At 53.5% G+C, this 20,593-nt stretch overlaps 2 protein-coding genes and 1 long non-coding RNA gene across 8 annotated transcripts; all 3 read left to right on the forward strand.

Annotated features, from left to right (window-relative positions):
* The first annotated feature begins 771 nt into the window (after window positions 1-771).
* LOC147377348 (uncharacterized) lies at window positions 772-7,270 on the forward strand. 2 transcript variants are annotated; one of them, XR_015150256.1, is made up of 3 exons: window positions 772-1,045; window positions 1,265-1,451; window positions 7,166-7,270. It is a non-coding gene; the product is annotated as an uncharacterized LOC147377348 (long non-coding RNA). The 2 variants fall into 2 exon arrangements; XR_015150260.1 differs by lacking the exon at window positions 7,166-7,270 and adding an exon at window positions 2,075-2,489.
* A 1,602-nt stretch (window positions 7,271-8,872) lies between these two features.
* On the forward strand, window positions 8,873-11,762 carry C1QA (complement C1q A chain). 5 transcript variants are annotated; one of them, XM_086365075.1, is made up of 4 exons: window positions 8,873-9,060; window positions 9,363-9,436; window positions 9,807-9,976; window positions 11,002-11,762. In XM_086365075.1, exons 3-4 carry the CDS (start codon window positions 9,814-9,816, stop codon window positions 11,571-11,573), a joined length of 735 nt encoding a protein of 244 aa, XP_086221201.1. In that variant the 5' UTR covers window positions 8,873-9,060; window positions 9,363-9,436; window positions 9,807-9,813; the 3' UTR covers window positions 11,574-11,762. The 5 variants fall into 5 exon arrangements, with proteins under 5 accessions (XP_086221201.1, XP_086221207.1, XP_086221212.1 ...); XM_086365081.1 differs by having other exon boundaries at window positions 9,395-9,436; XM_086365086.1 differs by having other exon boundaries at window positions 9,412-9,436.
* A 4,171-nt stretch (window positions 11,763-15,933) lies between these two features.
* On the forward strand, window positions 15,934-20,319 carry C1QC (complement C1q C chain). Its single transcript, XM_086365130.1, has 3 exons — window positions 15,934-16,017; window positions 16,292-16,484; window positions 19,518-20,319. Exons 2-3 carry the CDS (start codon window positions 16,310-16,312, stop codon window positions 20,072-20,074), a joined length of 732 nt encoding a protein of 243 aa, XP_086221256.1. The 5' UTR covers window positions 15,934-16,017; window positions 16,292-16,309; the 3' UTR covers window positions 20,075-20,319.
* The last annotated feature ends 274 nt before the right edge of the window (window positions 20,320-20,593 follow it).

Here is a 20,593-nt window from a genome sequence, read left to right on the forward strand (position 1 = left end):
TGGCCAACCAAATAAGATACCTGGAAACAGAAGGGAAGGGCCATTCCTGAAGCCTTTCAAGTTACATGTCACAAGGCTGACTGCACCCCCTGAAAGGTAGACCAGGCACCCATGAGTCCTGCGAGGGGTCGTGGCCTTTACTCGGGAGCACGTGGCCCACATGGACCATGATGCTTTCTGATAAGAGTTCCCACTTGCTGAACACCCGAGTGCCAGGCCAGGGCAGAGGCTTTATGTCTGTCCAGCTCTCCGTACGAGCCTGAAAAGTGTGTCTTTGTATCCCCGTCTTTCAGTGAGAAAACTGAGGTTCAGAAAGGTTGGAGTGACTTACCCGGGGTCACATGAGCAAGGACCAGTGGTGGATTCAAAGCCAGTCCTCCCAGAGCCTGTTTCTCCCTCTGCCTCCCCACAGAGCTCCAGACGCAAGGACTCAGGTGTGCAGGGGAGCCCCGAAGGCAAGGCCCCCACTCCTATGTTGACCCCTCCGATCTCCATAAACTTGAGAGGCCAGGCCCCCCAGCAGCTGGGGGCAGCATCACCCGGTGCCTGTCCCTGCTTAGCAGCTGGGCGCCCCCGGCTCTGACAGCCTTTCCCTGGAGCCCGAGGGGTGGTTTACAAACTACCGATGTATTTGCATACTCCTTAGGAAAAGCCTGCTCTTTTCCCACCTGCAGCAAACTCCAGGCTGATTACTTTCTCCCCATGTTGGAGAGTTAATTACTCTCCCACGTAGCCTGGGTGTTTATTTGTAATCAGCAGAGGGCTGGAAAGCGGGAGGGAACCGGCTGAAGCAGCTGTCATTTGCCCAGATTCCGAAGCCACCCCTCACAACAGACCCGCGCCCAGATCCCGGCTCTGCCCCCAGGCTTGACCCCCTGTTCAGGGAAAGGAGAAGGGAAATTGGACCTGAGGTACTAGAGTGGACAGTTGTGAGCTGCTGGTAGGACAGAGGCAGAGACTCAGAACATCACCATGAAGAAAGCAGTGTCTGGACCACAGGAGCAGGACATTATCTACCCCAGACACCTCCCAGGACTGCCTTAGGGTGAGGCTGGGGGACACAATCCCACCCCCAGAGACCGGAGACTGAAGCAGCTCTGCTGGGAAAGTGAAAGTCGCTCAGTCGTGTGTCCGACTCTTTGCAACCCCATGGACTACAGAGTCCATGGGATTCTCCAGGCCAGAATACTGGAGTGGGTAGCCATTCCCTTCTCTAGGGGATCTTCCCAACCCAGGGATCAAAGCCAGGTCTCCCGCATTGCAGGCAGATTCTTTACCAGCTGAGCCACCAGGGAAGCTCTGCTGGGTGACACCGGAAACTGACTGCCCTCTCTGAGTCTCCATCCGCCCATCAGCTCGCTGGCGCTGACGACAGAAGCCTCACTGGTGCCCTGGTGGGCAGTCAAGTGACCCAGGCAGGGGCTGTGAAAAACGCCCATCTCTACTCAGAGGTAAGAGATACTCCTGAAATTCCCAGGCTGGAAACGATCTCAGCTCAGGGGAGATTTGGTGATCTTCCCTCCCTCTCACCCTGGCCCAACCCAGCAAACCTGGACTCTCCTCCTTTGTCCTCCTCTGATCGAGGTGTCTAGAGACCCTTCAGCACCTGATCCCCCATGTCAGAAGCAGAAGACAGGCGCAGCCCACGTGTCGAGATGGGACAGACGCCCGGCTGCTGTCAGAGCTCCAGAAAGGTGCTGAACTGCTTGCCTCAGCTCATCCAAGGCACCTATGAAAACCACTGAGTCTCTGGACCCCTCCCCAGAATTCTGTTCAGGACGTAGGAGTGCAGCTTGAGTAATGGTCTCCTTAACCAGCTCCCCAGCGGGACTCTGACCCAGGGAACTACTATTTTGGTTCAACTCCTCCCTCTTTTTTTTTTTTTTTACAAATAGGGAAACTGAGGCCCAGAGGGGTGATCTGTCCATGGACACCCACAGAGCTGGGAGTCTGCTGCCTCCAGCCCACAGTGGCCTCTTCTGATGAAAATCTAGGGCAGGAAGAGACGTGGTGATGAAGTGGGGAGGGGGGTCAGAGTGAGGGAACCTGACTGGGGTTCTTGGCTCGCCAACAGGAGCAGGGGTCTTGGAGACCCTAGACGGAGATGAAGACGCCTCTTCCCTTTTGCCCTGGGAGGCAGAGAGGTGCTCACCTTCAGCCCACCCCTTCCAACCAAGACAGGCTTCCTCGTGAGCCAGGGAGTGGAGGGAGAACAGCCACTCAGGCTGCGTGTCCCCTGGAGGCTGCCAGATGAAGCACAGGATGAATATGTATATACTTGGTATAAGTATATCCTATGCATAGTGTTGTTTATCTGAAATTCAAACTGAACAGGCCATCCTCTGTTTTTGTTTGTTAAATCTGGCAATACTTTGGCCACCTGATGTGGAGAGCTGACTCATTGGAAAAGACCCTTATGCGGGAAAAAAAATGAGGGCAAGAGGAGAAGGGAGAGACAAAGGACGAGATGGTTGGGTGGCATCACTGACTCAATGGACATGAGTTTGAGCAAACTGCAGGAAAGAGTGAAGGATCGGGAAGCCTGGCATGCTGCAGTCCCTGGGGTCACAAAGAGTCGGACACAACTGAGCGACTGAACAACAAACAAAATCTGGCAAACCTAGACCCATGAGTCACTTAACCTCTCTGAGCCTTAGTTTCTTCATCTTGAAAGATGAGCCAGTACACCATCCTGTAAGGACACTGTGTAAGTTAAGACGATATATGTAAAATACTTGGCACAGGGGAGGTATGTTTGTGAAGCTGGCAAAGCTTGCCTTCAGAGTCCCCATACCCAGCATTTTCATCTCCACCGTTCCTGTCTCCCTTCCAGAGTTCCTGTTTTAGATCTGCAGGATTCCACTGAACATCTGCAGAAAGCTACCACCTTATGGCTGTGTGACCTTGGGCGAGTTGCTTACCCTCTCTGAGCTTCATCTGTTAAAGGGTCTTTTCATAGTATTACCTCCTTAGGGTTGCAATGACTAAAGTGAAGTCGCTCAGTCGTATCCAACTCTTAGCAACCCTATGGACAGTAGCCTGCACCAGGCTCCTCCATCCATGGGATTTTCTAGGCAAGAGTACTGGAGTGGGTTGCCATTTCCTTCTCCAGGGAATCTTCCCGACCCAGGGATCGAACCCAGGTCTCCCGCACTGTAGACAGATGCTTTACTGTCTGAGCCACCAGGGAAGTCCTGACTAAATTAGTATATAAAACACTAGTATTAAGTCTAGCAACCTTGTAAATGTCCTAAGACACACCTTTAATTTTATCGTTTAATATAACATCCTTTATCCCCAGGAAAGAATGAGTCAAGGTGGAACTTCAGGCCCAGTGATAGGAAAACGAGGGAGATCGTTTCCACAGGGTGACTAGGGGTGAGGATCTAAAGGTGGGGTGGGGTGGAGGCTTTGCCCGGCCCCTCTCCTTGCATCTGTGTGAACTTCTTGGAAGGTCGCCTTAACCAGGCCTTCTGGGAGCCACATTCCCCGGATGTGGGATCGAGACATCCCTTAGGACCCGACCCGGCCTCCACCAGGCAGAGGTGTGTCCTGAATGGCTCCCACAGCCAGCACAAATGTTTTCCAAACTCGCTCCTAATCCTCCTAATCTTTTTACATCTCACCTGCCTGCATGCCTGGTGGCTTCCATTAGCGCCTTTCCAGCCGGATCTGCAATCTCCATGTTGGGAACGTCTCCAAGAGCAGCTCCACCTGGCTCCCGGCAGGCTCGGCGCTTCTCCCTCCTGGGCAGCCAGGATGCTGGTCTCCAGCGGCAGCCAGCAGTTAGGGGAGCTTGTTCGCTTTTTAGCTTTTTTTCCCATATTTTTCTTTCTCTTCCCCACAAAATTATTTTTGCTGTGTTTGGTCTTCTTTTTACTTCCCCCCCACCAAACTTCTCAACTGGTCTCCTTGCATGGGCAGCCCTGAATAGCAGGTGGGAATTTTGCTAAGTGCCTGCCATGCACCAGATTCAAACAACACTGATCAGAAGTCTTATCCCAGTCTGAGGGGTCAATGTCATCCCCGAACACGGGCGTTCTTTCCTGCAAGAGCACAGGGAGCAGAAAGGGGGAAGATGCTGAATTTGAATCCACGCTGCCTCCACCTCCACAACAAATTATATGTCGTTTTGCGATCCCCTCCGTTTTTCATAAAACAATCCCCCGAAGCTCTTTTATCTGCTGAGAGAGGCAAAGAATAAAGTCCAGGCACTGAAGACATGTGGCAGTTTCTGACAGTTCCCTCCCCAATTCCCAAACACTCCCCGCACTGAAAAAAGAAACCCTGATCTTACGGGTGGAGGGAAGGAGAATGGAAGGAGAGATTCTGAAGGCCCCCAGAGGAGTGGAAGGATTTCGCAAGAAAGCCAAGATTAAGACAATCTCCATAATAAAGAGCCGGCCAGGAGAAGGAGAAAAAGTGGATCGGGTAGCGTAGGGAGTCTGGAGGTTTGTGTTTCTGATGGAGAGGGAGGTGCGGGGTAGCAGATGAGAGTGAAGGGGTGTCCGTGTCAACGCCAGGTCCCCGTCTTGGGGTTCAGACAGTACCGTGGGGATTTGAACACATCCGTTCACAGGATGGCACAGGGAGGAGGATTGTACGAGAATGTTCTTGGTTTTTTTCATCATAACCGAAAATTTCCATGAAAGGGAGCGGGGCTACACGAAATGTGGGGCACGCACACCACGGAGTACTACTCAGCGATAAAACCGAACCGGCATGCAGCAAAAGCAAGGCTGACTCTCTCGAGCGTGTGAAATGAAAGAAACCAGACACAAAAGACACCGAGTGGTTCTATTTACGTGAAGTTTGAGAACAGGTAGAAGTAACCGTGGTGAGAGAGGTCGGATCCCTGGGCTCTTTGCAGGTAGAAGGGAATGCAGTCGTCCCTCGGTATCTGCAGGGGATCGGTTCCAGGACACCCCTGTATCCCCTTGGAGACCCAAATCCAAGGATGCTCAAGTCTCTTCTATAAAATGGCGTAGTATTTGCATATAACCTACACACATCCTCCTGTGTACTTTTAATCCTTTCTAGATTACTTATAATACCTAATACAATGTAAATGCTATGTAAATAATTGTAAATACAATGCAAATGGGGGTAAATAGTTGCCGGGCGTGTGGCAAATTCAGGTTTTGCTTTTTGGGGAACTCGCTGGAATTCTTTTTCAAATATTTTTGATCTGTGGTTGGTGGGATCCGTGGATGCAGACACTGAGGGCCAATGGCACAGAGGCACGAGGCAAATTGCTGGGGTGATGGAAATGTTCTGTGCTTTGATCTGGGTAAGGGGTGTCTTCGTTTACATAAAAAGCCATTGAACAGGGGCATTTAAGGTTTGTGCGTTTTACTATGTGTAAATAATACCTCCGTGTTTTTTAAATGCAATACAAGAACTTTAGCGTTAAATCATATACACATTTGGCTATCTGCGTTTTGCTTAATAAAATTCAGAGAGAAAGAACTAAAGATCCCATTAAAATACGGCAGGGGTTGCTGTCCATCCGTGCCGCTTCAGACCCTCAAGGAGCCTAATCTGTAGCGTGTACCTGCAGGCCCCGACCCCTCCACCTCCAACCCCCAACCCCCAACCAACCCCCACCCCGCCCCACCCCTCCCCCAACCTCCCACCACCGGCTGCCTCAGACCCAGAGCCTCTTGTGGCCTAAACACCTCACCACTGAGTACAGCTGCAGTCTTTAAAGATTTAATTTTTTTAAAAGGGGGTATACATTAGCCAACTGATACTCCGCTGAAGGACTAGAAACCTGTTCTAACGTCAACGCTAAAAGTGACCACATAGAACTATCCCGAAACAGTAATAATGATCTTCAACATGGTGCTTTCCTAAGAATTTTTTCCAAGGGTGATATTGACCACTGACAATTATTGCTTCATATGCTGATTTTGGAATGCAACCCTTGAGTGGGAGGTGATGACTCCATCAGGAAGAATCTGAGTAATTTAGAAATTATTTCTCTGATTACCCCCAGACCCTCGACTGCTCTCTGGGATGGGGCTCCTGGATCCCAACCTCACAAGCATGACAAGGGATTTCCTCTCATCCCTCCACTCCCGCTTCCCCTCCAGGGACCTGAGCTCTGGAGAAAACGAAAAAGACACCCTCCTCTTCTGAGTGAAGGTGTCCCAGCTGTGACATTCATAGGGCTACTGCTGACCCATTACTTTTCACACTAATGATATGTTCATTATTATCGATGTCTTTCATTTCTTGGGAAGTGTTTATACTCTTGCAACAGCCTGATAAGTGAAATCATCTAACACTAGGAAATAAGGCAAATAGATAACTGGTGTCCTTTCAAAGTCAAATTAGAGTCATGTCTAACAAGCCCTCCTAAGGATCACCTGACACTCCAGGGGAATGTCACTTTGCTTGACTTATTATTTACTATTGATTAGGGCCCAAGCTCTGTAAAGATAGCTGTTAGCTGGTAGAAAACTGATAAGTTGCCAATTATTTTTGTCTGGTAGAGATGCAAATGATTTCTTTCCAGTAGAGTAGATAACACCAACATGATGATTTTATTGCCCTAAAGAGCATTAACCAGTTTTGTAACTACCTTAGCAACCTAAAAATATTCCAGAATTCTTGGGGTTTTTTTTTTGTTATAGCTATTTTCACTGAATCTCTCTCACCCTAATGAGGTATATATAATTTTTTTTCTTATATCTTTCATTGACCAAGCTTTGTCCCTTCGTTTATAAACTACAAAAGAAAACTAACACATGCTCCCTACGTATTTCTTTTTAGAAAAATATTTACGTATTTATTTGGCTGCATTGGGTCTTAGTTGCAGCACTTGGGATCTTTGATCTCAGTTGCCGCAGGTGGGATCTAGTTCTCTGACCACTACTGAACCCAGACCCCCTGCATTGGGAGCACAGGCTCTCAGCCACTGGACCCCCAGGGAAGACCCTCACTATATATTTCTATATGAATTGTGCATTTAATATTTTGAAAGTTGTACTCTGAGAAGCCTTTCATAGTATTTGTTTTTTCCTCATGCCAACTCTGTCATTTGCTATATGATCTTGGGAAAGTCTTTCTGTTTCTGATCTTCAGTTTCTTCATCTGTAAAATGGGAGCAATCAGGCTGACCGTTCTGGCTCTGACACAGTATTTCTAACTCCTCTTGCAGGGAAGCAAGATTGACGAAATGCAATCAAAGAAGATGATGCTGGAAGGGACGTTACAGACCAGCCTTCCTGCTTTCTCCCTCGTCTTCTCCCTCTCCTTGAGAAAGTGAGGTTCAGAGAGGTTAGGCAAGTTGCCCAAGGTCACACAGATATTATTTATAATGATGACTTATTTTAATGTGGTATTTGACAGTATAACTTCCTTATGTGTGTGCATGCATGTTAAGTCACTTCGGTCATGTCCAACTCATTGCAATCCTATGGACTGCAGCCTGCCAGGCTCCACTGTCCATGGGATTCTTCAGGCAAGAATACTGGAGTGGGTTGCCATGCCCAACTCAAGGGGATCTTCCTGACCCAGGGATCAAACCCTCATCTCTTATGTCTCCTACATTGGTTGGCAGGTTCTTTACCACTAGCGCCACCCGGGAAACCCAGACTTCCTTATCTATTCATATAATCCCTTGGCAACCCAACAAAGGGACTGTATCCTCCCCATTTTACAAGTGAAGAAACTCGAGGTCCAGAGAAGTGATGTGGCTTGCCCAAGCTCATAGAGAGGCGCTAGCTCCCCTGAGCCCCTGAATCCTGAGGAGCAGGAAAGGGGCTGGCAGTAGGAGCTCTGGGCCCCCACCTTTAAGCCAGAGCATCCCCACCTGTACTTGCTGTGTGACATCGTCTGTCACAAAGGTTGCAAGAGAAAGGGAGTCCCAAAGGCTTGGAAACCCTGGTGCTAGACTGCCTGCACCTGCCCAGGTGCAACAACCCCGCTCCTCCTCCTCCTCCTTGTCCTCTCCCCCTCCCTCTGCAAAAGGAAATAAAGCAACGACAGCAATGACAAAGCACAGCCATGGGAAGAAGCAGAAAGAGCAGCCAGCCCAGGCCTGAACACACGGGCTTCCGCTCTGGGGGAGACAGGATCACTCAGTCTAAAGAAAGGCGTTCTTGGGCTGGCAACGACAAAGGGAGCTGGGCTGACAGGCAGTGGGCCCCCCGTCGGTGACCTCGAGCAAGGCTGGGTGATTCCTCCAAATGGTGACAGCAGTTCTCTGGATGGGCGTTTATTGCTGATTTTTAGTTTTTGATTTTTAAATGTTGATAAAAGCTGATTATTAAGTGTCCAGTATTTTGTATGTGTATTATGTCACTAAAACTTTATACTGCAAAGTAGAATCTGTTGCTTCCAACTTATGAATGACAACCAAAAAAAGACTGAGGCCCCAGGAATTTAAATACAGTTCCAAGGACATGCAGCGAGGAAGTGGCAGTCTAGAAAGCTGATGACCGAGCCTCTCACCACTGCATCACTGTCCTTGTTTCTCTGTGCCTTTCTGTATTTCCAAGCTTTTGGCAATGAATACGTGCTGCTTCTGTGATCGTGAAAAAGTCCTACAAGTCACTGATTTGAGAGGTTCCTTCTACCCTGCTGCTCTGTGCCTCCGGGAGTCTCACTGCCCCCCGGGAACCCCTCTTCCGCCCCCATCCCGGCAGCCTCTCGCCTCGCTGTCCTCTGCTTGCACCAGCTGTGGCTGGGGTAGGATGTCCCGTGCTCCAGTCTTGCTGAGGTCTGCTCAAAATGTCCCTTGCTGGCCTCTGGCCCCAGGGTGGTGCCAGGGAAGGGGAAGGAGAAGTGGGAAGGGATGTGAAACTTGGCCCCAGGCCAGCACCGCCCTGCTGGGTGTCCCACAGGGGTCCCCGCGTGAAGGGCCAGAGTATCCAGTGCATTGAAGACTGGACACAGGTGAGGCCACGGCTGGATGGGGAAGGCGGCTGTGATGTTTCGCGAGCCAGGGGAGGTGGCCCAGGAGACTGGACTGGGCAAGGAGGAGGGAGAGTGCTGGTGGCTGGTTTTGTGCCAGGACAGGGCTGGGGGGCAGTGATCCAAGACCCAGAATAAGTAAATGGGGGGACCTTAACTCCAGAGGCTGTGGGGGAGGGTGGGAGGTAGCCACAGAGCCATCAGCTCTAACCAGAATTCCTGGATCCTGGCCCACCACCAAAACACAAGAGGCTGGGAAAAGGCTGGGGTGTCAGAGCCCAACAGAGGGGGCCCACAGAGGGGGCCAGCAGGGGACAGTCAGCCATCTGTCCTCCAGTGGGTGCTAAGAGGGACCGCGTGTGTGGGGGAATTGTGTGTTTGTGAATTCTGGTGTGGATGTGCAACTCTGCCATCTGGGTGAGAGAGTGTTCATTAAACAGGGAGCGGGCACTCAAAAAATATTTATTCAAAGGAACCGATCATCTGTAGGGAGCACATGACTGTGTGTGTCCAGGTAAGTGAGGGATGGAGTGTGTCCATCGGAGTGTCCAGGGGTGTGTGGCGGACTTTTAAGTTTGCTTATTGTGTTGTATAGGTGTGCAAGGGCTAAAAGCTATGTTCGTGTGTCTGAGTGTGTAACCCTATGGGTATGGTCAGTTGTGTGTGTCAATCTGTGTGAGTTTGTGGTTCTGTGTGTATGCTGGGGTGCCATTGGAGCTGGATGGAGGGTGGACTTCAAAGGCCCTGGGTGGGGTATGTGCACAATGGTCAGAGACATATATAGATGTCATGGTGGGGGGGTGGGGCGCAGTCCAAGCGTGTGAGTTGGGTGTGCACGAGTCTGTGACGTCCAGCCTGCCCAGGCCCTGCCCTTGTCTCCACAGTGGGACCATGGAAGCCCCCCGGGGCTGGTTGGTGATCAGCGTGCTGGCCATTTCCCTGGCCTCCTCCATGACTGAGGACGTTTGCCGAGCCCCGGACGGGACTCACGGGAGCGCAGGAATACCTGGCCGACCCGGACGGCCAGGCCTCAAGGGGGAGCGAGGGGAGCCGGGTAAGCCCTCCCTCAGGCCCCTGGCCCTGCATCTCTGGGCTGGGGCTGGCCTCCTGGAGGTGGTAGCTCAGGGTGGTGGTGAGAAACAGAGGAGTGACCTAGGCCCCCACATGAAGCCCCTCCAGTCTGTGCTTGGTCCCAGGGCCCAGCCTTCTCCCAGGGCTGTGTACACAGGCCCCCAGGGCCTCTCTGTATCCCCCTTAACTGCCACATCCTCTTTCTTTGGCCTTGCTGTCCCCCTCTGGAGAGTAGGCCACTTCAAGCAAGGCCTATGAAAGGTCCTAAAGCTGTGCCCAGCCTCGGTCTTTGTTCAATCACCAAAAAGACAAATGCCCTAGTCTCTAAATTTGAGAGCCCTGTCTTGCTGTTTGACCTTGAGTGAGTTACTCACCCTCTCTGAGCCTCATTGCCTCATCTGTAAAGAGAGAAAGACCCCACCTAGCATGTGGAGAGGGATCAATCCATAACAACTACCCTTTTTGCTTCCAGCTTCCCTGCCCCCTCAAGCTTCAGAAACTCATATTCTAGCAAAAAGGCCAAGGGTGGAGGAGAAGGGAGGAGGGCAAGACCAGAGCTGGGAAAGATGGTCTCGTGTAATCACCCTGAGGCTCCCAGTCCATAGACCACCAGAAAGATCTGCCTAGGCATTTGCAATGATCTGCACCCAGGCATCCTACAGGTAGTCCCTGAATCGGAAGAAGTCGAGGTCAACGGCCTGGCGGGGGACAGGGGAGGTGTGGAGTGCCCAGCTGTGGGCAGGAGTGTGGTGAAGCCAGGGGACTGCTTTTCCCAGAACCTGATCCTTCCTCCAGTGTCTGTTCAATTTCCCTTCATTTTACAGACAAACAAGCTGGGGCTCAGAGAGGTTGAGACACTTGTCCAAGGTCACAGAGAACTAGCCAGAATCAATCAGGCCCAGACACTCCCCTACCATCTTATCCCACAGCTATCTGGGGCCCCAGCCACCTGCCTGAGGTCTGGAGGATACCAGACTCTCACTCCCAACCTGACCTTTCTCCCCACAGGGGCGCCTGCCATCCAGACAGGCATCCGCGGCCTTAAAGGAGACCAGGGCGACCCTGGACCCCCTGGAAACCCAGGCAGAATGGGCTACCCAGGACCCTCTGGTCCCATGGGGCCCGCTGGCCTCCCAGGATTGAAAGGCACCAAAGGCAGCCCCGGGAACATCAAGGACCAGCCACGGCCAGCCTTCTCGGCCGTGAGACCGAATTCTGTCTCAAGAGACAACGTGGTCGTCTTCGGAAAGGTCATCACCAACCAGGAGAACGTGTACCAGAACAACACAGGCAGGTTCCGCTGCTCTGTCCCAGGCTACTACTATTTCACCTTCCAGGTGGTGTCCAACTGGGACATCTGCCTGTCCATCAGGTCCTCTCGGAGGGACCAGATCCAGCCCTTGGGCTTCTGTGACTTCAACAGCAAGGGATTCTTTCAGGTGGTGTCTGGGGGCACAGTGCTGCATCTCCAGCAGGGAGACCAGGTCTGGATTGAAAAAGATCCCAGTAAGGGCCGCATTTACCACGGCTCAGAGGCCGATAGCATCTTCAGTGGCTTCCTCATCTTCCCATCTGCTTGAGCAGGGAAGACCCCCCTGACCCCGGTCCCCACCGTGGCCTCTTGCATCCTGTTGTGTGACCCTGGCCCACTCACTCCCCCTCTCTGGCCATCTCTGCTCTGCCCTACCAAGTGGGGGTTCTATTGCTTTAGCTGCCTGAATGGAGATCATGTCTTGGAACTCTTCCTGGAATAAATATCTGAATCCACATCTGCTGAGCCTGAAGTTCACTGGTTACCTCGGGCATTGGGAGGGAGGCTGAAGAATAACAACAGTTATTTAAGTGCTTACAAGCCAGGCCCATATTTAGCATTTTACAGCATGTATTTAGGAGGTCGTGGGAGCCTCATCAGCCTGGGCTCGAATCCTGGGCCACCATTTGCTTAAATCCAATTATGTGCATTTTACGTGACTTTGGTGAATCTGTTTCCCGATCTGTAAAGTGGGAATACTGACGGCACCCACCTCAATGCATCGTTGAAGTGAAGTGACGTGAAGTCGCTCAGTCGTGTCCCACTCTGCGACCCCATGGACTGCAGCCTACCAGGCTCCTCCATCCATGGGATTTTCCAGGCAAGAGTACTGGAGTGGGGTGCCATCTCATTCTCCAGGGGATCTTTCCAACCGTGGGATCGAACCCAGGTCTCCAGCATTGAGGGCAGATGCTTTACCATCTAAGCCACCAGGGAAGTGTTGTTGGGAGGATGAAATGACTTGATATATGAAAATTGCAGAGGAGTTCCTGGTGCATTAATAAGGGGCTTCCCAGGTGGCTCAGACTGTAAAGAATGTGCCTGCAATGTGGGAGACCTGGATTCGATCCCTGGGTTGGGAAGATCCCCTGGAGGTGGGCATGGCAACCCACTCCAGTGTTCTTGCCTGGAGAATCCCCATGAAGAGAGGAGCCTGGCAGGCTACAGTCCATGGGATCGCAAAGAGTCTAACACAGCTGAGCGACTAAGCCCACACACATACGTTTTAGCCTTAATTGTATTTTATTTAGTCTTTACAGTTGAACTCTGAGTTGGGTATTATGACTGACCCCATTTTACAGATGATGAAACTGAGTAAGTGTTAAGGAAAACGTAAAGCCCAAGGTTAGCATGTAAGGCGGGGAAGGACATGGTAACCCGCTCCAGTATTCTTGCCTGAAGAATCCCATGGACAGAGGAGCCTGGTGGGCTGCTGTCCATGGGGTTGCAAGCGTCAGACACAACTGAAGTGACTTAGCACGCATGCGTGAATTGGAGGAGGAAATGGCAACCCACTCCATTATTCTTGCCTGGAGAATCCTAGGGATGGAGGAGCCTGGTAGGCTGCCGTCTGTGAGGTCGCACAGAGTCAGACATGACTGAAGCGACTTAGCAGCAGCAGCAGCAGCGTGTGAGGGGAGGGGGTGGGTTGACCCCAGGTCCTGCTGATGCCCAAACATGTGTGTTTACCTGCTCCCCTCACCAGCCTCCACAGCCACACACCTGACACATGGCACATGTCCCTTCCAAGGCTGAACCAGAAACACAGGGGCTCAGAGACAGGGAGCACTTGATCCAAGGGCATCCAAAAGTCCTCCCTGCCGGGTGTCCTGAGTCCAGCTCTGGACTTCTACCCTGGCAGGCGTGAAGGCTGGGCACGCATCCCGCTTGCACTGGGGCCTTGGAGGGTCTGGAATGTTCCTGGTCCACTCCCGGGGCCCCACTTGGCCTGTCCGGGTGCTGCTGAGAAGCAAGAGCCTCACTGTGTCCTCTGTGGATGAGAAGGATGAGGAGACCAGAAGTTCAGTCCTGGACATGCCCTGTGCTTTTCTCCAAAGGAAGCCAACTTTACCTTTGTGCCGCTCAAACTCATGCGTAAACACATCACACACTCACACACACTTCCTGAGACGCACGTGGACCCACATTCCTGGACCAAGACTCATTCACTCCTCACCCACACACCCACTCCCTGAGACCTGCAGGGCGCACCCCTAAACCCACAGACACCAAGGGATACAAACAGTCACACCCGCACACCCCCACCGCTGATTCTCTGGGTGCTCCCATCGACCATCAGCAGCGCTCTCACTCACGTGTGTCCCAGACGTAGCCCTGACACACAGGTGCACACTCACTCCTCACCCTGCCACGTGCGAGCGCCTTAGAAATGCCCTCGTTCTCGCGAGCGTTGACCTTGGAGTCCTCACGTACCCACAGCCCACCACCCCCCGCCTTCCCCACACACTTGGGACCCTCTGAGGGGCTGTCTGGCCCCATCAACAGTCTTGGGGAATCATGAAGAAGAGAGTGGGGCTGCAGAGGCTCTTCAGCTCCCCTCTGGCCTCCACTCTGCCCTGGTTTCCCCCCAAGCCCGGGACACACACATGCATGGACTAGGAAGCAAAACAGATCTGTGAGCCTCTACTGTGTGCTGGACATCTCATAACCATCAATGCCTTTAATCCCAACAAAACAAATGAGGACCCTGAGGCTCAGAGGACAGAGGCATCTACCCAAGGCCCAGTGGCAGGAAGTGGCAGGGGATGGATTTGAACTCTGCCTGACCCCAGACTGGAGGGCTTCTCTCATCGCAATGGGGCTAACAGACACCATCGTGGTGGAGGTCCCATAAGAAGCTGGAGACCTGGCTGTAAAAATGGTGGGTGCGGGGGAGCGGTACGCCACTGCCTTGTACCCTAAATTCCATCCACAGCTACCCCTCTTTGCTGAGGCAGATCACGGCCTCTCCAAGAGGACCCGGCAGAGTCCAGCTGGCCAGGTGGGCGGGGCGAGGGAGGGCTGCGCGCAGGCAGAGGCTGCCACCTGCTGGACAAGCCGGACCAGGCGCAGAGCAGGTGAGGGCCGAAGATGGGCAGGGGGCCTGGGCGCCCTCTGGTGGGTCCCCCACGCCCCCACTATGCTGCGGCTGTCCTTTCTGCTCTCCCCAGCCCTCCACCCTCCTGAGAATTCCAGGGCCAAGTGTCTTCACATTCTCGCTCTTGCTCCACACTGTGAAGCCCAGAGCCACGGGGTGGAGAGCCAGCTGGGGAGACAGGCCCTGAACGAGGCAGGGGCGGCCTTCCAAACTCGCCCAGGGCTAGGCACGGCATGTGCATTAGCTCTACCCTGCATGGAAGCTCCTGGAAACCCACTTACAGAGTAGAAATTGACGCTTGGGGAGGTCAAACGACTCACTCACGTGAGTGGCAGGCGCAGAGTCAGGGCTGGGACACTCTACTGCCCGTTACCTCCTTCTTCCCTGGAATTTCTCATGAGAAGGGGAGAATGGACCTCTCTCAACTCTGCCAGCCTGGCCCGGAGTGGCAACCCCTCGCTGGCCATAATGGGCTCTGAGAGCAGAGGTGGGGTGCTGGGGATGGAGGTGAGGAAGGTGGAGCTGGCAGGGAAGGTAGGTTCACCTGGGGCCCAGCAGAGGAAGAAACGCCAGCACACAAAGCCTGGGCCTCCCCTCCCCCACCCCACCCCAATATACAGATGGGAAGACTGAGGCCTAGGGCCACCAGTGCTTTGCTGAAGGCCTCCAGGCAAGAGAGCGGCAGGGCTGAAAGGAGACCCCAGAGGAGTCTGTCCGCCACAGCAGGCTACCTTCTGTCAAAGCTTACCCCCTCTGAGTGCGCCCCCAAGTAGGGCAAACGGGAGGGGGCATATGGAAGATTGGGCTTCCCAGGTGGCACTTGTGGTAAAGAACCTACCTGCCAATGCAAGAAACATAAGGGACGTGGGTTCAATCCCTGGGTTGGGAAGGCACGGCAACCCACTCCAGTATTCTTGCCTGGAGAATCCTCGTGCATAGAAGAGACTGGTGGGCTACAGTCATGGGGTCTCAGAGTTGGACACGACTGAAGTGACTTAGCACGCACAGTATGGACGTTTCTAAGATAAGACCTGCTATTTGACAAGTGCATACAAGACTTGTTTCTGGGGTCAGGGCGAGGCTTTGGACCCAAGAAACCACTCACTTGTGCAGCTTTGGACAAGGGTTTCACCTTCCTCAGCCTCAGTTTCCTCATCTGTAAAGAGGAAGGTTATAGCTTCCTCCTGTGGATCTTGTGAAATAGCTGTCTCAGGCATAGTAAGTGGCAACAGGGATGGGCATTCGCTGGGCTGAACTTGACTCTAGAAGCCTGCCCAGGCAGCTGAGGTTCATACACACACTGATCCACACACACACACACCCTTCACCAGATCCAAGGAAGTGGTCATTTCCTCATTTCAGACACTCAAGACCCAGGGGGCACACAGGGGTATCACTGTGGTCAGCCTAGCTCAGCACCCAGAATAAAGTATTGAGTCAGGGAAAATTATGGGAAAGGGGATGTGGTTTTGGGGGGAGGCGGGGAGGGGGCCGCCCAGTGTGCTCCGGTCCTCCTGGCTGGGTCCACTCTGACACGGCGTACTCCGGCCTTGGAGAGGGGAAGCCGGTCCAAGGACTTCTCCGTGACCAGACCGGACACCTCCCACCTGTTCAGGTGAGGGCAGATGGCAGCTTTTCCCCGCTGCCACTTCCTGACACGTGGCCTCAGGGGCAGCCTGACTTGGGACGGGAAGGAGGGTCCTTGTCTCTGCTAAGCCGGGGGCCTGAGCTTGAAGCAGGGGCCCCACTCCCCATCCATCGGGCAGCCCCCAGAGGCGAGGGGCCAGGGAAGGGGAGTCGGCCGCTGAGGGCTGAGAAGGATGGTCCCCTGGGGAGAGAGAGGGTGAGGAGGGTGGGCCAGGGGCCAACTCAGCTCTCTCCCCATCCAGCTCCTTCCCCAGGTAGACATGGGGTCCGGTGCCTGGCCCCTCCTGGTACTAAACCTGCTGCTGCTCCTGCTGGCACGGCCACTCAGGGGCCAGACGGAAACATACTGCTATGGGATCCCCGGGATGCCGGGCCTGCCCGGGGCCCCCGGGAAGGATGGGTATGACGGACTGCCAGGGCCCAAGGGTGAACCAGGTGAGTCTTCCGGCCTGGCGGGGAGAGGTCACCTGGGGCCTGCGGGCAGGGCAGGGCTTGGACTGTGCATCCAGGACCAACTCGGGGGAAGGTGGACAGCGGCTTGATGGTGAGGAGGGTGGTCCCTTTGGCCACAGCCGCTCCCACGGCCGAGTTTTAACTCTCGTGGCAGGTCTGGCCCCCTCTCCCCCAGAGCCCAGGCCTCAGGCCTCCCTAATTCACCTCTTTGCCCCTCGGATTTCCCATCTGATATCAAGGAGAGACCTAGAGCGCCTGAGAAGGTGGCAGGAGGGTCCCAGGAGATAATCCAGGCGAAAGCTTTGGCAAACTTCTAAAACACCTTGCTATTGTTTTATTCCAGCCTTTCCGCCACTTGCCTTCTAACGTGGTTTCCAGTGACTGTAGCCCAGATGGTCAGGGTTCAAGTCCCAGCCCCACTGCTTCCCTGCCCCCCACCCTCTGTGTGTACTTGCCCAACTTATGTAGCCTCCCAGTGCCTCAGTTTCCTCATCTGTAAAATGGGGAGATGGTAGCACTTGTTGCACAGGGGTGCTGTGATGATTAATAAGATTAAATAGAAAACAGCATGTGGTAGGTATCTGTAAGTGCAAACTCTGATCATTGCTGCTCTTGTCATCCCTGTCTTTATCAGGGGTGTGTGCTCCCCTCCCTCCCTAGGGCTTTGGGTAGTTGGAGGGATGGGGAGTGAGGAGTCAGGGTCGCACTCACAGAATCATCTGTCAGAGATTCGCAGGCAAGCTCCAGCATAAGTGAAGAGGGCTGAGGACATGAATGGGCGCTGGGTGCTGGGTGAGAGCTGGAGTCTGGGGGCACCTTGTCTGGCGGTGGGCACACATCTGGGGGGGTGGAGTGTGTCCAGAGTGGGTGTGAAGGAGGCTGGGGCAGGGCTGGGCAGAGGTGACTGAAGTGGCAGAGGCATTGGGCGAGGGAGACCATTGGAGACGGATGTCCTTAGGAATTTCACTGTCACTTGCCCTCCTGGAAAGAGAGTGGAATTATACCAACATTCCAGAAGGAATCCTCCAACTCAGCCTGAGTCAAAGGAAGCCCCCAGATCTGCCATTTTTCCAGGACCCTGAACTTTACCACTGCCTCTGGCTATCTCACTGCCCAGGGTGGTGGATGGGCACCAAGCTCCTAATTTGTGCCAGACATAGGTTCCAAGTGCTCGCCATAGATTCATCTTTCGGGACAGAAAAAACTAACTCTATTTTACAAATGAGAAAGCTGAGGCCAAAATCCTTTGAAGACGTGATTTACCCCCTTTTTACAAATGTCGAAGCTGAGGTTCTGGGAGATTGAGCCACTGGCCCAAAGTCACACACTGGGGTCCTGTTGGATTCCTGAGCCACACCCTCCACCACCACCTTCCACTGTCTCTCAAGCCTCCCTCCCCACGGGTGTGTCCGCCCCAACTGCCTGGAGAAGGAGGCACAGCCTTGCTCAGGATCGCTGACGGCCACCCCCGAGACCTGACGTTACTGAGCACTATCTATGAGGTGCCCGGCACACGCATGCTCCCACCCCACTCTGCTAGCCACTCCGGGGGGATTCCTTCCATTATGCCTTTATCTCACCTGGGATAACAGAGGCTCTGGGAGGGGAGGTCACCTGCCTGGGATCACACAGCCTGAAGCCCAGGTCTGCTGGGTTCTGATTCTCTTCTCCTAACCTGGGATCTACACGGCTCACCAGTTGCAGAGAATTCTGTTACAGTGGGTCTCCACCAACACCCACCGTAAAGGCAGTCAGAGGGGGAAACAGCCACGAGGGCCAGCAGGGGTGGTCAGAGAGGGCTTCTTGGGAGAGGAGACTGGAGTCAGGCCCTGAAAGATGAGTATGGTTTGGACAAGGGGAGAAGAAGCTCACAGAAGCTCCGATAACCAGGGCGGCAACAAGCATCAGACACTCGGACTGGGACTCAGCCAGACTTGATTTTTTGAGTCCTGACTCCACCTCTTACCGGTGGCATGGCCCTGGGCAGGTCTCTGGCCTCAGTTTCCCCATCTGTAACTTGAAGGAAATTGAGTTGGGCCAGCTGTCAGAGGGGCTGAATTGGGCTGAGAAGGGGTGGAGGGGCTGGAGAGAGGCAGCCTGGAAGGCTCCATCTGGTGGACTCCGTGTGCTAAGCTGGCCTGAGTGGTTCCAGCTCAGACATAGAAAGCAGTTTTGTGGAGCTCTGAATCTTATAAAATACTGAGGACCCTCCTTAAGAAAAATAGTACAAAATTAGGGATACATTTGATGCCAGGGGTGGGGGGAAGGTTACACAAACCTCCATATACTACAAAACTGTGTTAGAACTGCACACACAAACTGTGCGTGTAAAAGAGGAGCTGTGGTCAATTTCTTGATTTTTATTTCATACTTTAGTTCTGCAAAATTGGGGAAAACTGAGTAAAGAATACACAAGACTTCCTTATCCTTTTTTTTTTTTGGCAACTTCCTGTGAATTTGTAATTATTTCAACATAAAAAGTTGAAAAACTTATATAAAATTACCCAAAGGACCTTGACAGGGTCAGTGTAAGTTAATAGGGCCTAAAGTTTAAGTTTTAGGAGCTTTCCAGAAAATCTGTCTCTGACCCATCTTCTGATTTTTTTGTCAAGAAAAAGTAGGAACGTAGACTTTTAGATGAGGAGGTATCTGAGGCTACGTGGTGTCCATGGGCTAACAGTCGTGGCTTCTGGCAAGCTCTCTGAGATCCAGCCCGGCTCTGACACCTCCTGAGCCGCCTGGTCCTACCCTCTCCATCACAATTGTGGGAACCGAGGCTGAGAGTTAGGGCCCAGCCTTAGCCAAGGTCAGAGGGCAAGACCAAGGGAAGGCAGGATTTGAACCAAAGTCTCCCTCCCCTCCTACTCCCTGCACAGCGCTCCCAGGTGGATAGGCAGCCATCTGGGGGAAGGAGAGTCCAGGGACCAAACCCTGGTGGGAGGCCCCTGGAGCACCATCGGGTCCCTCTTCCCATCCCCTGCCCCATCACTGCCTTCCCACCTGCTCTCTCCCCAGGAATCCCAGCTGCCCCTGGGACCCGAGGACCCAAGGGCCAGAAGGGAGACCCCGGCACACCTGGCTATCCTGGGAAGAATGGTCCCATGGGGACCCCGGGGATTCCGGGGGCTCCCGGCACCATGGGCCCCCCCGGGGAGCCAGGTGTGGAGGGCAGGTACAAGCAGAAACACCAGTCAGTGTTCTCAGTCACACGGCAGACTGTCCAGTTCCCGGAGGCCAACAGCCTGGTCAAGTTCAACCGGGTCATCACCAACCCGCAGGGGCATTATGACAAGGACTCTGGCAAATTCACCTGCAAAGTCCCTGGCCTCTACTACTTTGTCTTCCACACGTCGCACACGTCCAACCTGTGCGTGCTGCTGTACCGCAGCGGCTTCAAGGTGGCCACCTTCTGCGACCACATGACCAGCGCCAAGCAGGTCAGCTCGGGCGGCGTACTGCTGCGGCTGCAGGAAGGCCAGCAGGTGTGGCTGGCGGTCAACGACTACAACGGCATGGTGGGCACGGAAGGCTCTGACAGTGTTTTCTCCGGCTTCCTGCTCTTCCCTGACTAGGATGGGCAGGTCTGCTCTGGTCCCCCGGGGGGCCGCTCCATCTCCCTCAGCTTCCCCACGAGAACCCGCTGTGCTGCATCCATGCTCCGGCCCCTCTTGCCACCGATGAACGCCGCCTCCTCCAGGAAGCCCACCCTGCCCTCCTGCCCTGAGTTCTCTCCCTTCTCCTCTGGTACTGTCGTGGGTGTTTTCCAAGTCCGGGAAGAGGCAGGAGGCACACAAATAAATAACTAAATCAACAGCTATGTGCGGCTCTGAATCCTCACTGCCAATTCCCTAAAAAGCGATTCCCTTCATCTCCCACTTTGCACCTGTCACAGCCATCTGTGGCCTCCGGATTCAGGCATCAGTACAGCTTGGTGCCAAGGTTGAGACGCTTGGCACCACTTGGCCATTTGGGAGAGAGCTGCTCAAATGTGGCCGAAAGGCCGCAAGGGGTCCCCAAGGGGGGTGTCTGCTGTCACTTGTTCATGTGAGGGGCACTACTGTCTTAAAGGTATCCGTGCTCACAGGCGAATG

The sequence above is a fragment of the Bos grunniens genome, chromosome 2 (assembly GCF_055505025.1).
Source record: "Bos grunniens cultivar Pamir isolate PY7600 chromosome 2, Bosgru_T2T1.0, whole genome shotgun sequence".
Classification (NCBI taxonomy): Eukaryota; Metazoa; Chordata; class Mammalia; order Artiodactyla; family Bovidae; genus Bos; species Bos grunniens.